Below are 16,731 nucleotides of genomic sequence, written 5' to 3' on the forward strand. Positions count from 1 at the left end.
AAAGACCTCCATTCCTGTCATTATTGAAAAAGATTGCGATATTGCACATTTCAAAAAAGGGCTATTTAATGTTAGATCCCTCACTTCCAAGGCAGTTATAGTCAATGAACTAATCACTGATCATAATATTGATGTGATTGGCCTGACTGAAACATGGCTTACGCCTGATGAATTTACTGTGTTAATTGAGGCCTCACCTCCTGGTTCCACTATTGACCATATCCCCCGCGCATCCTGCAAAGGCAGAGGTGTTGCTAACATTTACAATAGCAAATTTCAATTTACAAAAAAATTACTGCGTTTTCACTCAATCACTTTTTATAGCTACTGTTTACAGGCCTCCTGGGCCATATAGAGCGTTCCTCACTGAGTTCCTTGAATTGGATCTTGTAGTCATGGCAGATAATATTACACTTTTTGGTGACTTTAATATTCACATGGAAAAGTCCACAGACCCAGTCCAAAAGGTTTCGGAGCCATCATCGGCTCAGTGGGTTTTGTCCAACATGTCTCCGGAACTTCTCACTGCCACAGTCATACTCTGGACCTAGTTTTGTCCCGTGGAATAAATGTTGTTGATCTTAATGTTTTTCTTCATAATCCTGTACAAAAAGATCATGTTCATTAGAAAGCAAATTACAGACTCCTCTTTAAATCTGCATATTCCTCCAAAGCTCAGTTGTCCTGTGTCTGCACACCTCTGCCAGGACCTAGGATCAAGGGAGACACTCAAGTGTTTTAATACTACAGTGTATCTCTTGACACATTGATGAAAATAATTATGGCCTCTAAACCTTCAAGCTGCATACTGGACCCTACTCCAACTAAACTACTGAAAACGCTGCTTCCTGTGCTTGGCCCTCCTATGTTGAACATAATAAACGTCTCTATATCCACCGGATATGTACCAAACTCACTAAAAGTGGCAGTAATAAAGCCTTTCTTGAAAAAGCCAATTCTTGACCCAGAAAATCTAATCTCCCATTCCTCGCAATTGTTTTTCAAAAAAGCTGCCTTCCTGAAGACAAACAATGTAAACAAAACGCTTCAGTCTGGATTTAGACCACATCATAGCACTGAGACTGCACTTGTGAAGGTGGTAAATGACATTTTAATGGCGTCAGACCAAGGCTCTGCATCTGTCCTCGTGCTCCTAGACCTTAGTTTTGCATTTGATAACATCAATCACCACATTATTTTGGAGAGATTGGAAACTCAAATTGGTCAACATGGACAAGTTCTGGCCTGGTTTAGATCTTATCTGTCGGAAAGATATCAGGTTGTCTCTGTAGATGGTTTGTCCTCAACTGTAAATGTTGGTGTTCCTCAAGGCTACGTTTTAGGACCACTATTGTTTTCACTATATATTTTACTTCTTGTTGATGTCATTCGGAAACATAATGTTAACTTTCACTGCTATGAGGATAACACACAGCTGTAAATTTCAATGAAACGTAGTGAAGCCCCAAAATTGCACACCCTGGAAGCCTGTGTTTCAGACATAAGGAAGTGGATTGCGGCAAGTGTTCTACTTTCAACTTGTTATGGATAGGGGGCAGTATTTTCACAGCTGGATAAAAAATGTACCCGATTTAATCTGGTTATTACTCCTGCCCAGAAACTAGAATATGCATATAATTAGTAGCTTTGGATAGAAAACACTCCAAAGTTTCTAAAACTGTTTGAATGGTGTCTGTGAGTATAACAGAACTCAAATGGCAGGCCAGAATCTGAGAAGATTCTGTACAGGAAGTACCCTGTCTGACCATTTCTTGGCCTTCTTTGTCATCTCTATCCAAAACAGAGGATCTCTGCTGTAACGTGACACTTTCTAAGGCTCCCATAGGCTCTCAGAAGGCGCCAGAACGTTGAATGATGACTCTGCAGTCTCTGGCTGAAAAACAGTAGCGCATTTGGTAAGTGGTTGATCTGAGAACAATGAGTCCATTTTACTTTTTGAAGAGATGAGTCTTCAATAAAGACTTGAAGGTCGAGACCGAGTCTGCGTCTCTCACATGGATAGGCAGACCATTCCATAAAAATGGTGCTCTATAGGAGAAAGCCCTGTCTCCAGCTGTTTGCTAAGAAATTCTAGGGACAGTATGGAGGCCTGCGTCTTGTGACCGTAGCATACGTGTAGGTATGTACGGCAGGACCAAATCGGAAAGATAGGTACTGTAGGAGCAAGCCCATGTAATGCTTTGTGGGTTAGCAGTAAAACATTGAAATCAGCCATTGCCTTAAAAACACCTGTTTGATATTGGTAAATAGCTCTGAACAGCAGTGTGAATGGGTATACAGTATGACTCATAAGAGAAAAATAATGCATAGATTCTAGAAAATGAAAGACAGTTACGAGTGAGTAGTCTTTGCCCACGTTATTGTCCTATATGGAAATTTGTATTGTGTTTTAAACATTTGGAGGTTTGATACACATTGACAACACATCACTACTGGTCTCTCTTCTTGTATGACTCCAAAATTGAGAAAATGCTTGACCAAAAATATATAGCCGTCGTTAATTATGCACTGAACAGGAATGCTAGTTCTTTCGCTGTCCTACAAATGGTAGGAGGGTATTACCACTGCCAGATGGTGAAACATGATTAATCACTCCAGAGATTGCATTTCTACTGCTCCAGAGTCCAATGGCAGCAAGCTTTACACCACTCCAGCCGACGCTTGACATTGCGCATGATGATCTTAGGCTTGTGGGCGGCCGCTCTGGAATTGAAACCCATTTCATGAAGCTCTCGATGAACACTTCTTGTGCTGATGTTGCATCCAGAGGCAGTTTGGGACCAGGTAGTGAGTGCTGTAACTGAGGATAGACGATTTTTACACGCTTCAGCAATCGGCGGTCTCGTTCTGTGAGCTTGTGTGGCCTACCATTTCTCGGCTGAGCCGTTGTTGCTCCTATACATTTCCACTTCACAGTAACAGCACTTACAGTTGACCGGGGCAGCTCTAGCAGAGCAGAAATTTCACAATGACTTGTTGGAAAGGTGGCATCCTATGACGGTGCCATGTTGAAAGACACTGAGCTCTTCAGTAAGGCCATTCTACTGGCAATGTTTGTCTATGGAGACTGCATGGCTGTGTGCTCGATTTTATACACCTGTCAGCAACGGGTGTAGCTGAAATAGCCGAATCCATCAATTTGAATGGGTGTCCACATACTTTTGTATATATAGTGTATCCTCCCATCACCCGTATTTGCTTTGTTTTCTCTTTATCAATTCAGTATGTCTGCTAGCTAGCTCTCTCTCATGTTTATGCAGGTTGGTGAGCCTCCCCTACTGCTGATGTCTGTATTTGATCTGTCTGCATCTGCTCAATGTCAGTAACAGGGTGACTCATTACTGAAATGGCAGTGTTGTGATTTTCAGAAAGGCCACACTAGAGCATCGGGGTATACTGGTCCATTGCAACAGCCACAGAGATCAAACAATACATTCATAATGGCAGAAGCCAACTATTCAAAATTGATACAGAGCGAAGGGGGTGACTGTGTTTCATTAAACAAACACCCACAGTTACTACTTCATACTCTGGCCTCTGGGTATCAGCCTGGTAATATGGAAGGTTCCAAGCTTATAATGCTGTTCCAATTTCCATTCCATTGCTCCCCATTGTCAATATTGTCACCAAGATTCCTAGACGTTAGATCAGCTCACAGGCCCCGGACGGTATTACAGTAGACTGAGTCTATAGGGACCTTATTGAATCAAAACTGGTATTCTGTTTCTGGATAAGAATAATATTACATTTTCACACAAAGCCAAACCAGACTGAGAATGTTCTTTCCCAAAACCAAAACAAAATAGAACAAAACATAAATCAATGAAACATTGTTTTTATCAGTGGTGTTTATTTAATAAAACAGTGTTTATTACATTGACTGAACTGCATGATCTTGGTTAGCCCTAAATACATTTTTACAAGTACAAGTCAATACACCTGACCCACCTAACTGAAACTTTCATTTCCGTTTGGGCCATGGAATAATTACAAAATCCTCAAGTGTCTTCCCCCCCCCAAAAATATGTGTATGATTAAGCGATAAATAGATTGTAACGCCCTGGCCATAGAGAGGGGTTTTTTGTTCTTTATTTTGGTTAGGCCAGGGTGTTACATTGGGTGGGCGTTCTATGTTCGTTTTCTAGGTTTTTTGTATTTCTTTGTTTTGGGCCGTGTGTGGCTCCCAATCAGGCACAGCTGAAGTTCGTTGTTGCTGATTGGGAGTCACACATAAGGAGCATGTTTTTCCTTTGGGTTTTGTGGGTAATTTTTTCTGTTGAGTGTTTTGCACCTGACAGGACTGTTTGGCTGTCAGTTTTCTTGTTTTGTTTTGTTTTGTGTAGTGTTCTTTCTATTATTAAATGCAATGATGAACACTAACTCCGCTGCACCTTGGTCTACTCTCTCTCACGACAGCTGTTACATAGATAAATACGTTAACGAAGGAACCCCCCCAAAAAACTCCATCACAATAAATAAATAATAAATAACATTCAAAATATCTTTGGCCAAACTTGGGCCACATAATTGTCCCATAACTTGTCCAACTGAGAGTAGTCTCAAACCCACATGCCTCTGTCTGCCAGTCAGCTTATGCTTGCGTGACCAGAGCGAGAGAGAGCGAGAGAGAGCGAGAGAGAGAGAGATATAAAAAAAAAAAATATTGAGGCACTTATAAGGATATCAAAGAAGAAAATGCTTGCATTTTCTGTGTTTCTGTCTTTCTTCCCCCTAGCAGTGAGAAAACAAAGTAGAATAAATAAGACATAAAACAACATTCACTATAAAAGTAGTTGAAAGGCTGTCTTTTTCATCTAGCTATCTATCATCCTTTTATACATCTTTGTGATTGAGAATAAGAAAAACCCACAAGAAAAAAATTGACAAACAAATTCATTTGCTAAAATAGAAAACCCTGAAATAAAGGGAAAAAAACTAAAATAATGGCATTTTATGTCCACTTTTGGATTCTATGAATAACATAATCAAAGTCTGTTTTCTGTTGTCGTTGTGTCTGACTGAGTGTCCGACTGCTCTCCAAATATTCCTGCCAGAGTCTTAAATCGAGGACCCCATTCGTTGAGGTAATCATAGTCGTCATTGGTATCTGCAACCAGAGACTCGATGGAGCTGAGCGACTCAGCTACAGAGCCCTCCCCTTCATAGGCGTAGGTAGCTAAAGAGTCATAGGGTGGGGCTGAGTTGTCCACATCGTTTTCTTTCAGTCGCTGATTGATGAAGTTGCAGATATCTGCACTGTCTTGGGAAACAGGCAGTTGGTTTTTGCCGGTTTTCGTCTCGGGTTTGATGTCACGTCGGAAAAGGTCCCGATTCTCTTTCAGGAGTTTCTCCTTGATGACTTTGGGGTTGCAGAGGGTTCCCATGTCGAAAGCGTGGGTGTCCTCTTCGCCCCCGCCCTCGTCGTCGTAGTGGATTACATTGTCACGGATGTCCTCCTTGGACGTCATCAGGGTCTCCTTATTCTTCTGTCGTCTCAGACCCACGTAGAGGACCACAATCACTGGAGAGAGATCATAGAGAGATTAAAACAGTGGTTTATGAAAACTATGAATCAATCGGAATGGTATTGGTAGTCTATATGGTGGTATATGGTGTTGGTTATAATATTGCTAATACAGCATAGTTTGTGAAAAATAGGCTAAGATATAATATACAGTGCTACTTGCATGGGGAAATGTAATAGAATGCATTTAATCAATTACCGCAAGGCAGCGATACCGGAGCGCCATGTTGAGGTCCAAAAGACTTCTTAAATCATCTACCCCCAAGCCATAAGACTCCTGAACAGCTAATCAAAGGGCTACCCAGACCCCACTTTTACGCTGCTGCTGCTCTCTGTTTATAATCTATGCATAGTCACTTTAACTCTACCTACATGTACATATTACCTCAGTTACCTCAACTAACCGGTGCCCCCGTACATTGACTCTGTACCAGTACCCCCTGTTTATAGCCTCGCTTGTTATTTTACTGCTGCTGTTTAATTATATGTTACTTTTATTTTCTATTTTCTATTTTTTACTTATCTATTTTTTAATTAACACTTATTTTAATTTTAAAGCATTGCTGGCTTGTAAGTAAGCATTTCACACTGTTGTATTAGGCGCATGTGACAAATTCAATTTGATTTATGTTTTTGTTGGTGGCTTGAGATGGTATACATTTCCATGGCATGCATGTTATGAGACAGGTCATGGTATTGTTTCCTGGCACAGCAATCAATTGACTTGCCAATGATGAAGTGACCAAATCTCCCACACATGTTGTTCCTTAGCAACATACTGAATGTTGAGTACTGACCTGACAACAAACATTACATAGCCTACTGACAATGCATCGTAGTCAAGCAAAATACACTGATCTTTCCAGGGGGGTGTATGGGTATTCATAAGAATGTACGTCCACAGTGGCAACTGGCAAGTAATTTCCCTTACCTTACAGATACCATTTTAAGCGTCAAACCCAATGGAATCTCTGCCTGGGGCTACCCATATCGAATTTACATCTCTCACACACATTTTTTAAAGCAAGGGGAACAAAATATTATTCCACAATTTGTTCCTCCTCCCTGTGGTAATTCACAATAAACATTTCCCATATGGGTCTTCAATTGGACTATTCACAGGGGAAAGCAATGCATGGTTCAATATTTATATATATATATATATATATATATATAGAACATATTCAATTGAAATGAAGAAAGGATAAGGGAAAAAATGTAATAAAAAGCATGGGTGCTGGAATGTCCTTCTCCTTCTTTGATATAACTCAAACAGTGCGTCACCATCCCCCTGTGGTCAAGGTCTGTATTTCAAGTACGGTCATTATTATTTGGACATATTTTTCTAGGGTGGTAGCTGTGTGTGATCTATTTGTGATGGGGAGCTGTGCTGATGCGAGGCAGGGCTCATACGGCCAGTTCAACAGACAGTTTGATTTTCCCATTATTTCCACAAAGCTTGACAAATCCACCATAGAAAATAACTGTCTCTCCCCTCAAAAAAGTGTATTTCTTTAAGTTGTGTTACACGCATTTTCTCAGAGACAGCATGACTTGTTGGAATAACAGTTGTGGCAGCCAGGGCCTAAAGGCATATTGACTCTGAGCTCTGATAACACTTCTCACCATGTGGTCAACCCTTTCAACACTAACTCTACCTTCACAGAGAGGACAGTGGGTGAAGAGGGCCTTCTTCTTACTAACAAGGACTCATTCAACATGAAAAATATCTCCTCGCAGTTTGCTCAACTAATTTTATGATAAATTGACTTGGCAGGAGAAAAAGAAGACTTTAGGCCATGGTGTGGTCCAAGTAACACATTTATCCTCTATGGGATCAGCATCCATATACCGGGACAGTTGTTGCTAATGTGAATAGAATGACGTTGTAAGTAACATCCAACTTTCCAGGACATAGACATGTCTTATATGTAGAAAGCATAAATTATTGTTAATCTAACAGCACTGGCCAATTTACTGTAGCTGTTATAGTGAAAAACTGCCATGCTAATGTTTAAGGAGAGTGCACAACAACAAAAAACTTTTTTCACAACACTTGGTTTGATACATTCACCTCTGAAGGTAAATAATGTACTTACATTCAGTAATATTGCTCTGATTTGTCATCCTGAGGGTCCCAGAGATAAAATGTAGTTTTGTTTGATATATTCAAATGTAGGAACTGGGTTTTAAAGTTTGATCCCCTGCTGTTTCTGCCCCCACATCCATCCCTCCCGGCCATCTAGATGTGTAAAGGTTAGTGTATTTTCTGTAGGGAAGCTAATTTTCCATCATGTATGACCTTTCTGGTAGTGTGTAAACTTACATTTTTTATTACCATATCAATTTGTATGTTCTCTGTACTTGAAAATATATCAATTGACCAATTCAGCACATTTGGGAAGACTTGATAAAAAAATGTGTGCAGTATTGCAATGCTTCACTGGATCAGTCTGAAACTTTGCACATACACCGCTCCCATCTAGTGGTCAAAATCTAAATTGCAGCTAAACTGCAATATTATATTATGGCCTTTCTCTTTTATTTCAAATATGATTAAAAATAAATAATTAAAACACATGTTTTTTTGTTTGTATTATCTTTTACCAGATCTAATGTGTTTTATTCTCCTACATTAATTTCACATTTTCATGAACTTCAAAGTGTTTCCTTTCAAATTTTATCAAGAATATAGATATCGTTGCTTCAGGTCCTGAGCTACAGGCAGTTAGATTTGGGTATGTCATTTTAGGCGAAAATGTAAATCATCCTGTGTACATGCATTCACATTCCACATGCAATATGTGAGAGCAAGTTACATCTTGGATGCAAGGACATAGTACTAACTGATGTGGCTAGTAGCAATAGCAGTTAATGGCAAATTATGTTTTCTGAATCGCAAGATTATACAGACATTTTTATTTACGTATGCATGCATCATAACAAATAGTGGTTGATATGAAACTGATAGATACACTTTCAGTTGAACAGTGAGAACAGTGAGACATCTAATATTTTGTCATGTTGTCTGGTACAGAGAGTGATGTTTAGCAGTTTGAGCCAGTTCAAGGTCCGTTTGCATATTTCTAAGCTAACATATGGAATTGTTTTAAGATGGTCATACCAAGGATTATTTCACTATTTGATTTAGTATTTTAAGACCTCTAAGGTGTAAAAAAAATACAAATAATGATTGGATGAAACATTGAATGTGCCATTACTGCTATTAGCCAATATAATCCCGTTGATTAACAGATTTATTACATGGAACAACAGACAGTGCCCCAAAAAATCAAAAGGTAGTTTGTTCTGAAGTGTCTGTCCTATATCTGAGAGATATAAGAAAGATCAGGAAACATTATTATTAATTTTTTTACTTGTACTGTATTTATCCCCTTATTTTAGGCACTAAACTATTTCCATGTATACTTCCATTCATTTTTATAAACTTGTACTGCGGACCTTCAGACGAGTCTTGCAGGGCTTGTGGGCGACCTAGAGCAAAACGGGGAACATGTCTTGCACTGCCAATTCGTTGAAGTAGAAATCTTCATCCAAATCGAGGTTAGTGATCACTGTTCTGATGTCCAGAATCTATTTTTGGTCATAGAAAACATTGGCGGAAACATTGTGTACCAAAAAAGTTCAGATCAGTGCAAAAAACAGCAGATTTGTTCAGGAGCCCGTAAAACTGGTGCCATTCTCCATTCCAGTGCCATTCTTTCTGGTATACTTAATCTGCTTAACCCTTAGCCTACAATTTCTGCGGCCCAGTGGAAATCTAATTAACATAATTAAAAAATCCCCATCAAAATCTCTAGTTTAAACTGATGGATATCTATTTTTTTGCATGGGCTCAATCCACCGCATCTGCCGATATTGCCCTTCCGTATCTGCGGTGAAAGGTTGTAGAGCTAGAGTGGTGTTTGAATTTCGGCCTTCTCACAGTAATGTCTGTAGCCTCCGAACGGTTTGGCCTACAAACTATGACCACAAACTAAGATGCAACTCTCACGAACAGGTTGGTGGTCACCTGAGACCAGGCCCTAATCCTGAAACTCCGAATAGAAAGAGACGGCACAAGAGAGGCTGATGTGTGGGCACCCTGACAAACCTATGTTGGTGAGTGGACAAACCGCCTCTACCCTCCATTCTCTTGGCGAACGTACACTCACTGAAGAACAGACTGGACAAGCTCCATTTGAGACTATACAATCAATAGAACCTTACAAACTGTAATATCCTATGTTTCTCAGAGTCGTGGATGAACAAAGACATGGATAATATACACTGTGTATAAAACATAAACATCACAAGCTCTTTCCATGACAGACTGACCAGGTGAAAGCTATGATCCCTAATTGATGTCACTTGTTAAATCCACTTCAATCAGTGTAGATGAAGAGGAGGAGACAGGTTAAAGAAGGATTTTATATTGAGACATGGTGTGCCATTCAGAGCATGAATGGGCAAGACAATCTTGGTTTCATCAGACCAGAGAATCTTGTTTCTCATGGTCTGAGAGTCTTTAAGTGCCTTTTGGCAAATTCCAAGAGGGCTGTCATGTGCCTTTTTCTGAAGAGTGGCTTCTGTCTGGTCACTATAGCACAAAGGCCTACTTGGTGGAGTGTTGCAGAGATGGTTATCCTTCTGAAAGGTTCTGCTATCTCCACAGAGGAACTCTAGAGCTCTGTTAGTGAGGTCTGCACAACGCATACCCGGGGGCAAACTACCTGCCCTCCAGGACACCTACACCACCCGATGTCACAGGAAGGCCAAAAAGATCATCAAGGACAACAACCACCCGAGCCACTGCCTGTTCACCCTGCTATCATCCAGAAGGCGAGGTCAGTACAGGTGCATCAAAGCGGGGACCGAGAGACAGCTTCTATCTCAAGCCCATCAGACTGTTAAACAGCCATCACTAACCGTGAGTGGCTGCTGCCAACATACTGACTCAACTCAAGCCACTTTAATAATGGAAAAATTGATGTAAGAAATGTATCACTAGCCACTTTAAACAATGCCACTTTATATAATGTTTACATACCCTACATTACTCATCTCATATTTATATACTGTACTCTATACCATCTACTGCATCATGCCTATGCCGTTCAGCCATCACTCATTCATATATTTTTACGTACTTATTCTTATTAATTCCTTTACACTTGTGTGTATAAGGTAGTTGTTGTGAAATTGTTAGGTTAGATTACTTGTTAGTGTCACGTCCTGACCATAGTAAGATGTTATTTTCTATGGTAGAGTAGGTCAGGGCGTGACAGGGGGTGTTTTTCTATGTTTTGTATTTCTATGTTCATGTTCTAGTTTTGTATTTCTATGTTGGTTTTGTTTGGGATGATCTCCAATTAGAGGCAGATGGTCCTCCTTGTCTCTAATTGGAGATCATACTTAACCTGTTGGGTCTAGGGGGCAGCATTTGCACGTCTGGATAAAAAAAATGTACCCGATTTAATCTGGTTACTAATCCTACCCAGTAACTAGAATATGCATATACTTATTATATATGGATAGAAAACACTCTAAAGTTTCCAAAACTGTTTGAATGGTGTCTGTGAGTATAACAGAACTCATTTGGCAGGCAAAACCCTGAGACATTTTCTGACAGGAAGTGGATACCTGATGTGTTGTATTGACTTTAAACCTATCCCATTGAAAAACACAGGGGTTTAGGAATATTTTGGCACTTCCTATTGCTTCCACTAGATGTCACCAGCCTTTACAAAGTGTTTTGAGTCTTCTGGAGGGAGATCTGACCGAACAAGAGCCATGGAACGTTGATGTCCCATTAGACACCTGGCGCGCTAGTTCATGTTGGGTACCCTCGTTCCAATACGTTATAAAAGAGTATGCATTCGTCCACCTTGAATATTATTCATGTTCTGGTTAAAAAAGGCCCTAATGATTTATGCTATACAACGTTTGACATGTTTGAACGAACGGAAATATATTTTTTCCCCTCGTTCATGACGAGAAGTCCGGCTGGCTTACATCATGTGCTAACGAGACGGAGATTTTTGGACATAAATGATGAGCTTTTTTGAACAAAACTACATTCGTTATGGACCTGTGATACCTGGAAGTGACATCTGATGAAGAGAATCAAAGGTAATGGATTATTTACATAGTATTTTCGATTTTAGATCTCCCCAACATGACGTCTAGTCTGTATCGCAACGCGTATTTTTCCGGGCGCAGTGCTCAGATTATTGCAAAGTGTGATTTCCCAGTAAGGTTATTTTTAAATCTGGCAAGTTGATTGCGTTCAAAAGATGTAAATCTATAATTCTTTAAATGACAATATAATATTTTACCAATGTTTTCTAATTTTAATTATTTAATTTGTGACGCTGACTTGACTGCCGGTTATTGGAGGGAAACGATTTCCTCAACATCAATGCCATAGTAAAACGCTGTTTTTGGATATAAATATCAACTTGATAGAACTAAAAATGCATGCATTGTCTAACATAATGTCCTAGGAGTGTCATCTGATGGAGATTGTAAAAGGTTAGTGCATCATTTTAGCTGGTTTTATGGTTTTGGTGACCCTGTCTTTGACTTGACAAAACATTACACACAACTCTTGTAAATGTACTGTCCTAACATACTCTAAATTTATGCTTTCGCCGTAAAACCTTTTTGAAATCGTAAAACGTGGTTAGATTAAGGAGATGTTTATCTTTCAAATGGTGTAACATAGTTGTATTTTTGAAAAATTTGAATTTTGACATTTATTTGGATTCAAATTTGCCGCTCTTGAAATGCACCTGCTGTTGATGGAGTGCACCACGGGTGGCACGCTAGCGTCCCACCTAGCCCCAAGAGGTTAAGTAAGTATTTGTTCCACCTGGGTTTGTGGGAGATATTTTTGAGTAGTGTTTGTTTCACCTCTGCGTCATGGTTTGTTGTTTTGTTTATTCAGTGTATTTATGTATTGCATAGTTTCATAGAGTAAATAAAATGTGGAATGACACACACGCTGCACCTTGGTCCTCTCATTCCTACGACAGCCGTGACAGTTAGATATTACTGGATAGTCGGAACTAGAAGCACAAGCATTTCGCTACACTCGCATTAACATCTGCTAACCATGTGTATGTGACGAATAAAATTTGATTTGGCTGACCAGGCAGATACAGGAGTGCCATCTCAACTGGAAAGGCAGATGAAGGTTGCACTGGATTAGGAATCCCAGTCGTCAAGTATGTGTGTGCAAGGATATCTCAATGCTCCCATACACTAAACTATGCATGTGCAGGCTTTTTTTCACTGACCACCCGCTTGACTGAACTGCCTAATGGCATACATGAGCAGCTCATGACTCTTCGCATTCCGCTGATGAACAACTCCTCAGCCACAATCATCAGTGATGGAGGGGGTGAGGGTAATTTTAAAACCTTTTGACCACTCTGTATTGGTCACGGGCACGGCCATACTTGACCAACACTGTAAAATAATTACACATTTTTACGGCCGTTCATCACACACACACACTGGAAACAAGCTGCTATGAATGCAGATGAGCCTCTCTTTAAGTGGGATGAGTTTAAGACAATACTCTAAAGACAAGTTTTACAGCCCTGACCTTTAGGGTTAAGTTAAAGCTTAAATCAGTCCGTGACCAAGGAGTAATGAGATAATGGGATTGGATGATGTTTTACGAGGTCAATCCAATCCGGGGGTGGGGGGGCTCAAGCTCAGCTCCCTCATTCCCATCCATCAAGGCTCATATCTCAGCACTCCATTAATACTTGTTCTGTAATTAAATCCTAGCCCATGAATAAGACACAGGAAGTGGCACTTCATTCTGCTCCCAATTGTCACGTTGACAAGTCTGTGAGGATATTCTCACAATACATTGTTAAATGGATAACAATGGTTTGGAGAGTAGATCAAATCAAATTCTTTGGTCCCTTACTGCACACATATTTAGCAGATGTTATTGCGGGTGTAGCGAAATGCTTGTTTTCCTAGCTCCAACAGTGCAGTAGTGTCTAACAATTCACAACTATACACATACATCTAAAAGTAAAAGAATGGAATTAAGAAATATATAAATATTAGATTGAGCAATGTCGGAGTGGCATTGACTAAAATGCAGTAGATTAGAATACAGTATATACATATGAGATGAGTAAAGCATTATGTAAACATGAATAAAATATGATTAAAGGTACTAGTGTTCCAGTATTAAAGTGGCCAGTGATTCCAAGTCTATGTATATAGGGCAGCAGCCTCTAAGGTGCAAGGATGCGTAACTGGGTGGAAGCCGTCTAGTGAAGGCTATTTGACAGTCTGATGGTCTTGAGATCAAAGCTGTTTTTCAGTCTTTCGGTTCCAGCTTTGATGCACCTGTACTGACCGCGCCTTCTGGATGATAGCGGTGTGAACAGGCCGTGGTTTGGGTGGTTGATGTCCATGATGATCTTTTTGGCCTTCCTGTGACATTGGGTGCTGTAGATGTCCTGGAAGGCAGGTAGTTTTCCTCCAGTGATGTGTTGGGCAGACCGCATCCCCCTCTGGAGAACCCTGCAGGTGTGGGCGGTGCAGCTGTCATACCAGGTGGTGATACAGCCCAACAGGATGCTCTCAATTGTGCATCTGTAAAAGTGTGTGTGGGTTTAAGGGGATAATCCAAATTTATTCAGCCTCCTGAGGTTGAAGAGGCGCTGTTGCGCCTACTTCACCACACTGTCTGTGTGGGTGGACTATTTCAGATTGTCAGTGATGTGTTTGCCGAGTAACTTTAAGCTTTCCACCTTCTCCACTGCTGTCCCGTCGATGTGGATGGGGGTGTGCTCCCTCTGCTGTTTCCTGAAGTCTACGATCAGCTCCTTTGTTTTGTTGACATTGAGTGAGAAGTTATTTTCCTGACACCACTCTCCCAGGGCCCTCACATCCTCGCTGTAGGCTGTCTCGTCACTGTTGGTAATCAGGCCTACAACTGTTGTGTCGTCTGCAAACGTGATGATTGAGTTGGAGGCGTGCGTAACCACCCAGTCATGGGTGAACAGGGAATAAAAGAGAGGGCTGAGCATGCACCCTTGTGGGGCCCCTGTGTTGAGGATCAGAGAAGTGGCGGTATTGTTTCCTACCATAGGAAGTCCAGGACCCAGTTGCACAGGGCGAGCTTAATGATGAGCTTGGAGTGTACTATGGTGTTGAATGCTAAGTTATAGTCAATGAACAGCATTTATTCATAGGTATTCCTCTTGTCCAGATGGGATAGGACAGTGTGCAGTGCGATGGCGATTGCATCGTCTGTGGATCTATTGGCGCGGTAAGCAAATTGAAGTGGGTCTAGGCTGTTAGGTAAGTTAGAGGTGATATGATCCTTATCTAGCCTCTTAACTTCTCTAAGGCCAGTAGGACGATTTCGTCCCACCTACGTAACAGCCAGTGGAATCCCGTGGCGCGTTATTCAAATCCTTAGATATGCTATTACTTCAATTTTTCAAAAATATGACTATTTTACACCATTTTAAAGATAAGACTCTCGTTAACCTGTTGGGTCTAGGGGGCAGCATTTGCACGTCTGGATAAAAAAAATGTACCCGATTTAATCTGGTTACTAATCCTACCCAGTAACTAGAATATGCATATACTTATTATATATGGATAGAAAACACTCTAAAGTTTCTAAAACTGTTTGAATGGTGTCTGTGAGTATAACAGAACTCATTTGGCAGGCAAAACCCTGAGACATTTTCTGACAGGAAGTGGATACCTGATGTGTTGTATTGACTTTAAACCTATCCCATTGAAAAACACAGGGGCTTAGGAATATTTTGGCACTTCCTATTGCTTCCACTAGATGTCACCAGCCTTTACAAAGTGTTTTGAGTCTTCTGGAGGGAGATCTGACCGAACAAGAGCCATGGAACGATGATGTCCCATTAGACACCTGGCGCGCGAGTTCATGTTGGGTACCCTCGTTCCAATACGTTATAAAAGAGTATGCATTCGTCCACCTTGAATATTATTCATGTTCTGGTTAAAAAAGGCCCTAAGGATTTATACTATACAACGTTTGACATGTTTGAACGAACGGAAATATATTCTTTCCCCTCGTTCATGACGAGAAGTCCGGCTGGCTTACATCATGTGCTAACGAGACGGAGATTTTTGGACATAAATGATGAGCTTTTTTGAACAAAACTACATTCGTTATGGACCTGTGATACCTGGAAGTGACATCTGATGAAGAGAATCAAAGGTAATGGATTATTTACATAGTATTTTCGATTTTAGATCTCCCCAACATGACGTCTAGTCTGTATCGCAACGCGCATTTTTCTGGGCACAGTGCTCGGATTATTGCAAAGTGTGATTTCCCAGTAAGGTTATTTTTAAATCTGGCAAGTTGATTGCGTTCAAGAGATGTAAATCTATAATTCTTTAAATGACAATATAATATTTTACCAATGTTTTCTAATTTTAATTATTTAATTTGTGACGCTGACTTGACTGCCGGTTATTGGAGGGAAACGATTTCCTCAACATCAATGCCATAGTAAAACGCTGTTTTTGGATATAAATATGAACTTGATAGAACTAAAAATGCATGCATTGTCTAACATAATGTCCTAGGAGTGTCATCTGATGGAGATTGTAAAAGGTTAGTGCATCATTTTAGCTGGTTTTATGGTTTTGGTGACCCTGTCTTTGACTTGACAAAACATTACACACAACTCTTGTAAATGTACTGTCCTAACATACTCTAAATTTATGCTTTCGCCGTAAAACCTTTTTGAAATCGTAAAACGTGGTTAGATTAAGGAGATGTTTATCTTTCAAATGGTGTAAAATAGTTGTATTTTTGAAAAATTTGAATTTTGACATTTATTTGGATTCAAATTTGCCGCTCTTGAAATGCACCTGCTGTTGATGGAGTGCACCACGGGTGGCACGCTAGCGTCCCACCTAGCCCCAAGAGGTTAATCTAACCACACTGTCCGATTTCAAAAAGGCTTTACAACGAAAGCAAAACATTAGATTATGTCAGCAGAGTACCCAGCCAGAAATAATCAGACACCCATTTTTCAAGCTAGCATATAATGTCACATAAACCCAAACCACAGCTAAATGTAGCACTAACCTTTGATGATCTTCATCAGATGACAACCCTAGGACATTATGTTATACAATACATGCATGTT

General features: G+C 40.3%; 1 protein-coding gene across 1 annotated transcript in view; it reads right to left on the reverse strand.

The window, feature by feature from the left end:
• Nucleotides 1–3,862: 3,862 nt before the first annotated feature.
• Nucleotides 3,863–16,731, reverse strand: part of LOC106590053 (cadherin-12) — a 230,390-nt gene continuing 217,521 nt past the window's right edge. The window contains exon 12 of the mRNA XM_014180561.3: nt 3,863–5,542. Coding sequence (XP_014036036.2) covers nt 5,007–5,542 — 536 coding nt within the window. The 3' untranslated portion in view covers nt 3,863–5,006. The remainder of the gene's footprint in view (nt 5,543–16,731) is intronic.

This window comes from Salmo salar, chromosome 29 (assembly GCF_965601325.2).
Source record: "Salmo salar chromosome 29, fSalSal1, whole genome shotgun sequence".
Lineage (NCBI taxonomy): Eukaryota > Metazoa > Chordata > Actinopteri > Salmoniformes > Salmonidae > Salmo > Salmo salar.